The following is a 13,172-nucleotide window of genomic DNA, read 5'->3' on the forward strand; positions in this document are numbered from 1 at the left end:
GTCGTCATCAAGGATGCTTACGTTCACTTTCCAATATTTGCTGTTTACCAGCGCTTCCTCCGCTTTGCCGTGGGAGAGGAGCATTATCAGTTTGTGGCGTTACCCTTTGTTCTCCCCTCTGCTCCTCGGGTCTTCACAAAAGTGCTGGCCCCGGTGCTAGCATTGGTACGTCAGCAAGGGATCGTGGTACTCGGCTATTTGGACGACCTCCTTCTGCGAGCACAGTCTCCTACTGCTCTGGTGGAAAACCTGGAGATCACCATACGAACTCTTAGGGAGTTTGGCTGGATTCTGAATTTTCAGAAGTCTGCTCTGGTTCTTTCCACAAAGCTGGACTATCTGGGTCTGACTCTGGATTCGGCCTTAGCCAGAGTGCTCCTTCCTCTAGACAAACTCCAGAAACTGCAGGCTGCAATTCGTTTCTTGCTGGTACGCAGATGGTCATCCCTCCTGACTTGCATGCGGGTGCTGGGCCTGATAAAGTCTACCTTTGAGGCGGTAGCTTTTGAACAATTCCATACGAGGTCCCTGCAAAGGGAGATTCTGAGTGAATGGGACAAGAATCCGAAGTCTCTGGACAATCTGATCCGGCTGAGCCAGGGAACAAAAGGGTCCTTGATACGGTGGCTTCATTCTCCAGTGCTTCGGTTGGGAAAATCCTTCCTCCCCTTGTATTGGACAGTGGTCACCATCGATACCAGCCTGTCCGGGTGGAGAGGTGTCCTCTGCAAAAATTCTGTTCAAGGTGTCTGGACGCTTGAAGAGTCCACACTACCAATCAATGTCCTGGAACTCCAAGCGATCAGACTGTGCCTGGAATATTGGGATGCCAAGTGTGCATTCAATTGGGCAATGCCACGGCGATGGCTTATGTCAATCCCCAGGGGGGCACAAGGAGTGCTCTGGCGACTCTTGAGGTAGCCGGCATTCTAAGGTTGGCAGAACGTTTCGTTCCAGTCTTCTCCGACCGTGCACATTCCGGGGATGGAAAACTGGCAGGAGTCGGCATGCGTTGGACCAAGGTAAGTGTTCCCTTCATCTGGAGTTGTTTCATCAGTTGTGTCTCCGGTGGGGCATCCTCGAGGTAGATCTGTTGGCATCTTGGCTCAACAGAAAGGGGCAGAGGTTTGTTGTACAGTCATGGAAGCTTCCTCTCAGGGAGGATCTGCTGTCCCAAGGGCCAATCTTCCATCCTGCTTTACAGTCGCTGGCTTTGACGACTTGAATGCCAGGTGCCGAAAGATAGAGGTTTGTCTGAGTCTGTGATTCCAACGCTGTTAAAAGCTAAGAAATCTACTTCTAGGAAGATCTACTATCATACGTGGAAGACGCACATCGCGTGTTGTGAGTCTCTTGGGGTTTATCCTCAATCTTTTTTGGTGGCTCGGATCTTGACCCTCCAATGGGGGGTTGAGCAGAAACTGGCCTTGAGTACTATCAGTGTCGGCCTTTGCAGTCTTCTTTCAACAGCCCTTGGCCACACACTTGCTGATGTGCACTTTTCTTCAGGGAGTTCAGCACTTAGCTCCTCCAGTGCAGGCTCCATTGCCACCTTGGGACCTCGATTTGGTGTTTAGTCCTCCAGAAGCCTCCTTTTGAGAATCTTCATTAGTTTCCCCTGCTTAGACTGTCTCAGAAGGTGGCTTTCACTTTTGCATGCAGGGTGTCGGAATTGGCGGTGTTATCCTGTCTTTCACCTTACTTGGTGGTTCACAGAGATAAGGTGGTTCTTTGCCCCTGTCCGTCGTTCCTTCCAAAGGTTGTCCCTGAATTTTCATTTGATCATTTGAATGAAGACATTGTGTTGCCTTCCCTGTGCCCCAGGCCAAAACATCCAAACAAAATTGCTTTGCATGCCTTGCATGTGATCTGGGCAATTAGGGTATACCTGGCAGCTACAGAGTATTTTAAGAAGTCAGACTCACTATTTATGCTTGTGGATGGGCCTCGTAAAGGGTTGTCCGCTTCCTCTGCGATCATTTCCAGATGGATCAGAAAGACGGTGATTCAGGCCTATTCCATTAAGAGCCATGCTCCTCCTTTCCCTGTCAAGGCACACTCTACTCAGCGCTCAGAGCTTCCTGGGCCTTTCGTCATTGGGCATTAGTGACGCAGGTTTGCAAGACGGCCACCTGGTCGTCGGTGCACACTTTCAGGAAGTTCTATAAAGTGGATGTGTTGACATCTGCGGATGCTTTTTTTGGCCTCAAGGTTTTTCAGGCTGCTGTTTAGAGCACCTGGTCCTCTTTGAGGGTGTATTGTTTTTTTCAGGTGGGCTCCAGTTTTTTTGGTTGAGCTCCTGTTTACCTGGTTGGCTATTGTTTAGCAATGAGAATTTCTTTAATCGCTGTTCCCACCCCTTATGTTTAACACTGCTTTGGGACATCCCAATGGTTAAGAAGATCAGGAGCAATGTCCGTCAATGAACATCAGAGAAATGGATTTTATAGTAAGTCCAAATCCCACTTTTAAATAAGCTCTATAGAATTATTTCATATCAGCATTTAGAGCTGTATGCTGATGTGATTTTTTTTCTGAAAGTGTGGGAAGGTCCACTTTAAAGTATATGTGAACCCTCTCCTTGTAAAACAACTTATTCAGTTTAAAATTGGAATGCAAGGCAAAATGTTTGTTCCTCTATTCTCAGCTGCATAAAGGGTTTAGAGAGTTGGGGGTGTAGACTGCAGTGGGGGGGGGGGGGTGTCGGCAGGAGGCAGAGAAACAAGAATACACTAATCTTCCCAGTGATTAACTGTGCAGGGAGGTGTGTTTGCACAAGTCTGACCATTGGAATACAGCAGGCTATGATCCCAAGTGAAATTGAAAGAAGATAATTATGCTGGGATGGATGTGCTTCCATTCCTAGCATTGTCAGTTTGAAAACAGGTAAGCAGGGGAACTGGCAAAATTACCAAGCAAGCAATGCAAAGAGAACAGAAAACGTTTTAATACAAGTACCTGGTAACACAGACTACAGTAAGATGTATGTAATGTTGGAGTAATGTACGCTTTAAGTGTTCTTGGGTCAGGATCTGGCAATGAAGAAAACACTTGGCAATTGAGGTCAGTTACTGTATAATGTAAACACATTTCAAGTGCAGTCTAAGTTTCACAAGTAAAGAAAGATGAACATCACAAAAAAAAAAAAAAAATAATCTTTTGGCACGTTTAACGAGTAATTTGAAAAAGATGAAATTAAACAAAAATTGCAGTTTCGTCAAATTACAGCCCATTCAGACTGGCGTGATCCGATTTAGAAGGGCGACCTGTGAAGTCGCGGTGCACAGCGTACACCGCGACTTCGGCGCGACTTGCAGGGACTTCACATAATGGAAGTCTATGCAAGTCGCTCCCAGGTCGCCCCAAAGTAGTACAGGACCCTTTTTCTAAGTCGGAGCGACTTGTGTCGCTTCTATTAGAACGGGTCCTGTACTACTCAATGGCGAGCGACCGACCGAGACTTGTCAGACGACTTAGTCGCCTGACAAGTCGCTCTAGTCTGAATGGGCTCTTATAGAGGGCCTCAAGTGTGGCTCACACTCTTCTAGAGGGCTGCATGATAGTAGACAATTTTCACACCTCAACACCAAATTTTTTGATCCTGTTGCATTTTTTTTGCAGTGTATCGCAATGCACTGTGAAGAAGTTGGAGTATAATAGCCCCCAGCATTGATGTCAGTGGCAGAAATAATACCCCCAGCATTAGTATTAGTGGTCACAATGATAACTCAGCATTGGTATTAGTGGCTGCAATTATAACCCCAGAATTGGTGTCAGCAAATGCAATAATAACCCCTACCAGAAACTACATACAGGGGCCAGAAGGGGAAGGAAGGGGACTTTGAATGATACCCAAAAGATCATGCAGTTATACAAAAGTGTAAAATTTTAAAATTTATTAACAAAACATAATAACAAAAAAAAAAAAATGGGAGTTAATAGAAAAATAAAACCCTTGTTACACAAAATGGCACAGATTTTACAGTTTTGAGACACATCAAAGTAAAACCCCAATGGTTCTTGTCCAGGACCCCGACGTGTTTCGACTTATTTAGTCTTCCTCGGGGGATAATGGACGTTGGAGTCACATTGGATTTTCTAGAGATATAACATATGTTCAGAGAATATATATATATATATATATATATATATACACACACACATCAAGAAAACATGTCATATGTTAAATAATGCAAACAATGTCATATAGAGACAAAGCTAGTACAAGAAAAACATATTATGCTGGGGGGTCCGTCCATAAGATGGAACCAGATGGCGCTACCCTACATCCACAGTACTGGATTCCGAGTACAAGGGACAGAAAACGGTAATCTGAACATTTACACTCTCATTTGTCTAATGATAAGTAGATACATATAGGGGAAGAGCAAATAAAAAGAATTGAAACTGTATCAACAGTCATAAATGATTTTAATGCTAAGAAAAGTCCAAAATACTATATAAAAGTCCAAATGATCCACATACCTGTGTGTAGAGACCATTGTTTTGTATACATTCGTAAGGAAGGACTGTAAAAACACTCTATGTACATTGGGTATCTCTGTAGAATCGTGGAAAAAAACAGAGTCCCAATTTGTCCCAAAGACGGGCAGATTTTACCTAGAGTATGTAGTAAGAGATCAGTCAAAAAGTCACCCTGTTATAAACACAAAAATAACATAGGTGGATTAGATGCATGGAAAAGGAATACACAGCATGGACCCTTACCGGAATCAATGGTCAACGCACACAAGCATTGAGTACATCAGCCATGTTGTAACAGCCATAAAGCAAACAATATACACAGTAAACACCTTAAATAGAGGGAGGTCCCTGTCATGTGCACTAACAGGGCCAATCCTGAGCCTGTACCTGGCGCCAAAATTGGGCTCCCTGCTGTGCTGATGCAAGAGAGACGCCCTAAGAGGTTGCCTGGACACAGCTGTCTTCTACTGTCCCCCGCTGTCTCAAGCCAAGAACAGAGTCCAGCCAGAAGTGTGTCACTGCTAGAAGAGCGGTGACGTCACAACCGGAATTACGTCCACCGCCATTTTGGAGAAGGGCGGCTATAGTTCAAGAAACCAAAATGAAACAAATCACCGCTTTGAAAGCAATCAGCTGAGCCGGATGGATCCCAGGCAGCTGTGGCAGTCCTGTAGGAATGGGTGCTCACCAAGGTCCATGACCTGAGAAATCCATGTAAATGAAGAAGAAAGTGGCACTTCCAGACCCAGGAACTTGGAAGCTTGAGTTTTATTCTTCAAATCAAAGGTACAACATCAGACAAGACCACAAGACAAACTGGACAGCAGACGCGTTTCACACCTTGTGCTTATTCATTGCCTTGTGGTCTTGTCTGATGTTGTACCTTTGATTTGAAGAATAAAACTCAAGTTTCCAAGTTCCTGGGTCTGGAAGTGCCACTTTCTTCTTCATTTACATGGCTATAGTTCAAGACAACGCCGACACGGAAGGTAGGCTGGGCAACAGAAACTGGTGTGCAAACCACCAAGGGGAGGAGGAGGGGGAATCAAGAGAAGTAGAGGCATTAATGTTCTAATTCCTGGAAAAGGGGAGTAGTGCGTATGAAGAAGCAGGGGAGAGCAGGTTAGAAGTCTAGCGTGGAGAAGAAAGTGACACAATGGCCAATGTTGTTCTCCCTAATAACAACGTATTCCGGGAGAGAGTTTTGTCTCTGCTAAGAATGGGGAGAGAGGACGAGAGTGAAAAAAGGAGTTTGGGGAGGAAGTAGGAGGAGGAAAAGGAGTGAGGCGAGGGAAAGGGGGTAGAAGGTACGGCAGGGAAAGGGGGGGGGGCTCACCTGGAGGCATAGGTATTATCTGGCAAAATGTTTAGTTCGTCTGGGCATGTAAAATTTTTTAATAAAGTCCAGGGGTATATGAGGTGATCTTTGTCTTAGAGACATCTAATAGATGACGGAAGGCCTCAGTGGTTCGAAAGTGTATCCAGCATGCCCAAATGGAGGAGAATTTTGGATGGGTGGTCGTTTGCAAAAGTGATTCATTCATTGGCTCTCAGTTCCATGCACTAATTGGAGAAAAGGCGTTGCCAGGATTAAACTTACTACTTTACAATACCCTTAAGATTAGGGGAGCATGGCAGTTCTACATTCTCAGGCCTATTTCCTGCCCGCTCAGCTCCAGCATCTTCTAGGGTGAGATTTGCCCTCTGCTACTGATTGGGCTGCCATGCCCATGCAAAATGTGGCTCACAGAGCCGCATAGGTGTGAACGTAGACTAAGGTAAATTCTGCAATAATATCTTACATTTTTTGTATTCATCAAAAATACTCAAATTTCTGTTAAGTGTTTTTCACTAAACTATTGATATTTTGGTAGTTCTGCTAGAGGAGGCATGCGTAAAAAATGTATGATCCAAGTAGATGTCACTTTATTATTGTACACATGCACAAGTTTCAGTTAAGCCTAATTTACACCACTATTAAGACAAGGCGCTAGTAAGGAAATTTCAAAAATAGGTCCATACTCACTTTATAGTATCAGATTTCTAGCAGTCTTTGCGGCCAAATACTTGCTTCAAATCTAAGTGATCAAGACTTTTTACACATGTTTTGTCTTGCAGCTTTTTTTCTATTTATCTTGTTTTTTGCTGGTGTCTGAAATATCCAGCTGTGAGCTAATAGGCAGTCTTATCGTACTTGTCAGCCACTAAGCAAAATCTGTAATGCTGAAGCCTAAAATGCAGATATTTTATGTAGTCTGCAGGATAATCACCTTGCTCTTTTCCAGTTTAGTGCACTGGTGAAAGCTGGTGATGGATGTTCGCAGTTTAAGGGCAAGTCCAGTTACATTCTTTCATCCATGATTATTTACACATTCCCTTCTAATTTACAACATACTGGCTTTTGCAAATGATATGCAGTTGTTTTTTTACAACCCCTCCCCCTTCTCCTCTTTCTGTAGTAAATTTTTTATATTGACAAATTTTAAGTATTCCCTTCATCTACATTGGCTAGTACTTTTAACTGTATGATTTGACTCAGATCCATACATACAAAAGTAACTATTTAAATTGACATAATCACACTTTCTAAACTTTTTAAAACTGAAGTTTAATTAATTGTTTTTTTTTGTTTTTTTTTTGCAATGCGGCACCACAGATATAACTTAATGTTGAATTCTAAGTATGGCAAATTTTACATTTAGCTTGGTCTGATGTGAGTATGTAGAAGCTATACCTGTGGGATCCCCATGAGAAGCCAGAAATCATTGTAGTAGGCACCAATACTACAGTGATCTCCACTAACTTACGGCTCCTGTGCCAAGTGGTTGCCCTGCTACATTGTAAACACAGGATGTTGCTTGCTCAGCATGGCTACCATTCATTCAGGGAACAATTTGCATTTTCTTAATGAATGCAAAGCTGTTCTGATTAAACGAGGTGGAGAGGGGGTTGGTGACGCCACAGTCTCCTCCTCATTCAACCAGAGAATTATTTGCACTTATTTAGAAAATAACCACTTAATAAATCACTGGTTAGACCACATCTGGGGTATTCTGTCCAGTTCTGGTCGCAAGTCCACAGAAAGGATGTGTTGGAGCTGGAGAGAGTCCAGAGGAGACCTTAATTATGAAGAGCGCTTACAAGCGCTTGATTTATTCTCCCTGGAAAGGAGACGCCTGAACGGTGATCTCAGCATACAAAAAAAACTGTTCAGTCGCAACGAATGCATGAGGACACGTGGCCATACAATGCGATTAGAGGAGAAGAGATTTAACCTTAGCCTGCGCAGGGGGTTCTTTACTGTTAGGGCTACAAGACTGGAATTCTCTACCACAATTGGTAGTAACTGCAGGGAGTATGGCTATTTTTAAAAGACTCTTGGATGTACATCTCAAGGATCATAACATTAAGGGGTATGCGAGATGATTGCGTCCACACACACCTACACAGGTTGAACTGGATAGACTGTTGTCTTTATTCAACCTCAACTACTATGTAACTATGTAAAAACGGAAGGTGTTCTCTTAAAGGTGTTCTTGCCAAGTGAGTGACTTTCTAGGTTCATTAAGTAGCAGTGCATCTCTCGAAACGGCACTTGGAATCTGTAGTAACTGTGCCTACTACTATATGACACCTATCCATTAATGCTGGTCCAAGCTGGATGCAACTATGTCAAAATTCTGATGCCTGGAATTTAGCTTTAAATGTAATAAAGTGTGTCCCACTTCATTACAGGTAAGTTATAAACCGCAAAAAATCTTCAGGGTTTGAATTTGCAAACTTATTGAGATACAGTAGGTCTAGGCATTAGTGGTACTTTAAAAAAAAAAACATGCTTACTGTATGGCCGACCATAGAATTTAGAGAAAGGTCAGATATGCCGCACCAATATGACTGCCATCAGAAAGAAAATGTGCCAAACACTTCAAGGAAGGGATGGGTGAGAAGGAGAATTGTACAGGTGAACACTGTATTGGAGGAGAGCTGTGGGCCAGCATGAGACACATGAAATACACACCTAATCTGGTGAATATAGTCTTTCTTCTCGTGTCTAACTTAACAATTTTATAAACTTTTGTGAAAGTACTTGATTCTGCTTCACATCACATCTCATAAAATCTGATATTCTTTCTTTGGTTTCTGTGGTTAAAGTGGTTTTCTGGATGACATTTCAATACCATTTTCTTGGCTTTTCAGAGCTGCCTTTGGTAAGGAGTCAGAAGTCCTGATAGGAAACCTTGGAGATAAACTGATTCCACAGAATGAGATTATGAGTGATGTCAGTGATTTAAAAGCCCTCGCCAATCTGCATGAGAGTCTAGAGTGGTTGGCAGGAAGACTGAAAGCTGCGATCGCCAACCTACCAAGTGCACAGTGTAAGTATCTGTAAACTCGTCATTTTAGCTACCAGTAGAAATGGTGACATTTGTCAGAACTAATTAATACACATTAGGAATATTAATAAAAATCAGCAGGATAATTGCTTTTCATTTAACTTCACTTTGACCGTGCAATTTTTAGGCATGATATAGGAATTTGCTATCTTCAAGTTAAGTAGAAACACATTTTAAATAGATATGTCTCGTTAAAACAAATTGAAAATATTACATTTGTGGTGGAAATTAATTGGGTCTGGCGCATAGAAATTGGCTCGGTGCACGGAGAACTTCACTGTGCTGAAAAGCTCACTTGCGGATGTTAATACGCGCCAAGCACCATTAATTCCTTGTACTGAAAAGTACAATGTACAGCTCTTTTGTATAAAGAAATCCTAGCATGCACAGCGACAAAGAGAGAAAACAGGCAAAAAGCTGTGTCACGGTCGATGTCAATAAAAGCAGTCCTCCTCTGTAACAATCACGTAATTACCCGTATGGATCTCAGCTGCGGAAGTCAACCACTCAGCAACGGAGCTATGTTTACCAATGTGAGGTTTGGTCATACAGGCTACAGTAACATCACAGTGAGACTTTTTTAGCAGAGGAAACAATTTAGCTCAAGGCACTATACTTGCTGTTAGCTGAGTTAAATGGGAACTGCAGTTTAGCTGAAATTGTAGTACACTGTTCTGCTAGTAGATGGAGCAGTGATCCAAGAAGTCGTGTAGAAAGTATGAAGGACGGAGGCAGTCTAAGAACAGTCACAGGAGATGAAGGCTTGAGGAAGCTGATCATCGGCGTCTGTTGTGTTGCTGAGACACTGAGGGAATGAAGTTTAGGCCTTAAGTAAAGAATGGGTGGGGCCACACATGGAACAAGGAACAGGAAGTCAGGTAACATGAAACGAGGAACAGGAAGTTAGGTAAGTCTGTTACAGGACCCCCCCCCCCAAAGGAACCCACCCCAGGGGTTAAGGTGTCTTTGGTTTATGAGGGTAACGTGAATGGAACCGACGAACCAGTATGGGAGCGTGTACATTAGAAGCATCCTCCCATGAATCCTCGTGAGTACCATAGGACTTCCAGCGAATTAAATACTGTAATTTCCTTCTTCTAATTCTAGAATCCAAGATGGAGTGAACCACAAACTCTTCCTGTCCAGCAACTAGTACAGGGGGTTCTGGGGGTAATGTTCTATTTGGAAAATTGTTTGCTTTATGAGGTTTGAGTAGTGAAACATGGAATGTCGGATGAATCTTTAAGTGAGTGGGTAGCTGTAACCGCACAGCCGATGGATTAATAATTTTTTGAATAGGAAACAGTCCAATAAAGAGACTGCTGAATTTTCTAGAAGGTGTATTGAGGCATAAATTCTTAGTGCATAGCCACACCAAGTCTCCAACTTTATAAGGAGGAGCTGGTCTCCATCTAGTATCATAATACTTTTTTTTGACGGAGTTGGGCTTGGGAAATACTCTTTTTTAAGCGGTCATGGATATCCTGTAGGGATTGCAGATAATCCTGAGAAGCTGGATTGTTGGAGGGTAACATTTGTGATGGAAAAAACGATGGGTGGTACCCATAATTTGTGAAGAAAGGGGTTTGTTCTGTAGTGCAGCTAATCGTATTATTGTACGCAAACTCCGCAAGAGGAATGAATATATGCCAATCATCCTGTAAATGAGTACAATAGCAACGAATGTATTGTTCCAAAATTCTATTAAGTCGCTCTGTCTGCCCATTTGTCTGGGGATGATACGCACTGGAGTATTGATGTGCAATTTGAAGAGCAGAACAGAGAGATCTCCAAAATTTTGACACAAACTGTGAACCTCTATCAGAGCGTAAAGAGAATGGAAGACCATGTAATCTCACTATTTCTCCAATAAAGGCTGTAGCAGTTTCCTTTGCTGTGGGAAGTTTTTTAAGCGGAATGAAATGAGCCATTTTAGTTAAGGTATCCACCACAACATACACTGTGGAAGGAAAATCCACAACAAAATCCATGGAAAGAGCCTCCCAGGGTTTACTTGGTATGGATGAGTTAATAAGCTGACCAAATGGTGAACCAGTGTCATGTTTGGACCGTGCACAGGTTTCACAGGAACCAACATAATCTCGAACAGTCTGGTACAACCCAGGCCACCAATAATCTCTTTGTATTAATTCCAAAGTTTTCCATACCCCGGGATGTCCAGCGAGGGGGAGATCATGGTTGATATGCAAAATCTTACTGCGGAGTGTTGTGGGAAAATAGAGTTTCGACCCTTTATAAAGAATCCCTTCATCATCACTCTGTAACTTTAATTTGGGTTGTTCCTGTAAGAGGGCTTGTTTAAACTCTTCTTTGAGTGAGTCCAAAACGTTAATGAATTTCTCTTGTGGTATTATGTTATTGTAAGAGGAATTGGAGGACAACCCCTCAACTAGTCTGGATAGGGTATCAGCCTTACCATTCTTAGATCCTGATCTATACGTAATGTTGAAATTAAATCTATCAAAAAAGAACGCCCATCTTATTTGTCTGGCGGATAATGTTATGCTGTATGTACTGTAAGTTACTGTGATTGGAGTAGATAATTATCGGTAGTACAGTACCCTCTAATAAATGATGCCAATTCTCTAAAGACGCCTTAATGGCTAGAAGTTCTTTTTCACCAATTGGGTAATTCTGTTCTTGGCCGGTTAATGTGCAGGAAAAGAATGCAACTGGATGTATTGGTGAGGAAGAGTTGGGTCTTTGGGATAGTACTGCTCCGATTGCAACCTGAGAGGCGTCAACCTCAAGTATGTACTGCAGATTCGGATCAGGTAATCTGAGAATAGGTGCAGAAGAGAATCTGGTTTTAAGTTCTAGGAACGCCTCTTGGGCTTGGCTATTCCATAGAAATTTGGTTTTACTACTGGTTAAGAGGGTCAAAGGTCTAGCAATGTGGGAGAAATTCCGTATCAACTTCCTATAAAAATTGCAGAATCCCAGAAACTTTTGAACTGCCTTTCTACTGGTTGGTGTTGGCCAGTTCAATATACAATCAACCTTGTTGTTTTCCATCTGAATTCCTTCCCTGGAAATGGAGTAACCAAGGAAGGAGATCTTTTCAGCTTCAAAGATACATTTCTCAAGCTTGGCATACACGTTGTGAGCTCTTAATCTAGCCAATACCCATCTAACGTGTCTGCAATGGTCTTGAAGGTTGTTGGAATAAATCAATATGTCATCAAGATAAACAACCACGCAGATGTCTAGGAGGTCGCGAAAAATATAATTGATGAAATATTGGAAAGTTGCGGGGGCATTGGAGAGGCCAAATGGCATCACTAAGTACTCATATAAACCGTACAGAGTTCGGAAAGCTGTCTTCCATTCATCACCTTCTCTGATGTGGATGAGATTGTAAGCACCCTTTAAATTAAGCTTTGTGAAGATTGTAGCTTCCTGTAACCACTCTAGAAGTTCAGGGATTAAGGGAAATGGGTACCTGTTCTTAATTGTAATTTTATTCAATTGTCTGTAGTCTGTTATAGGCCGCAGACTTCCATCCTTGTTATGGACGAAAAACATTGCGGCCCCTGCAGGTGAAGTGGAGGGCCGTATAAACCCTTTCTTCAAGTTCTCATCAAGGTATTGTTTTAAATGTACCAACTCAGGTTGTGAAAGGGGGTAAATATGTCCGAATGGTATCTTACTGTCTGGTAGAAGTTCTATGGGACAGTCATAGGTCCTATGGGGTGGTAGTGCTTCAGCCTTCTTTTTAGAGAAGATGTCACTGAAATCCATATAGGGAGGTGGTATCGAGGGTTTCGTCTCTGCGTTGTTTAACGCATATGCGGGGTATGTGTTGAGGGAGATTAAACAGGTCTCCTTGCAATACAAGGAATTGAATTGCAATCTGAGGGACTCCCAGAGAAAAGTGGGTTTATGTGTTAATAGCCAGGGTAGTCCTAAAATGATCGGGAAGCGGGGAGAAGATATGATGTCGAATGATATCAATTCCCTGTGGTTGTTCATGATTATAGTCAGGATTGGTTGTGTTTGTTTTGTGACAGGACCTGTATTTAATACTGTGTCATCAATAACCCTCAAGGACACAGGCACTATCTTATGCATAAATGGAATTTTATTAAATGATACTATAGTGGTATCAATGAAATTCCCTGTGGCCCCTGTATCGACCAGAGCGTTGACATTAATCCTTTTTTGATCCCACTGTAAAGTTAAGCAAATAGTAATGTAGTTAGGCTGCATACTATGTGATGTATCCGACTGACTAACAGAGAGTAACTCACCCCTAGGTTTTTGTTTAAGGAT

General features: G+C 42.5%; 1 protein-coding gene across 1 annotated transcript in view; it reads left to right on the top strand.

Annotated features, from left to right (window-relative positions):
- Positions 1-13,172, top strand: part of EXOC4 (exocyst complex component 4) — an 809,165-nt gene that overhangs the window by 647,862 nt on the left and 148,131 nt on the right. The window contains exon 14 of the mRNA XM_082254329.1: positions 8,683-8,861. Coding sequence (XP_082110455.1) covers positions 8,683-8,861 — 179 coding nt within the window. The remainder of the gene's footprint in view (positions 1-8,682; positions 8,862-13,172) is intronic.

Source organism: Pelophylax lessonae (genome assembly GCF_965119305.1).
Source record: "Pelophylax lessonae genome assembly, chromosome: 4".
NCBI lineage: Eukaryota > Metazoa > Chordata > Amphibia > Anura > Ranidae > Pelophylax > Pelophylax lessonae.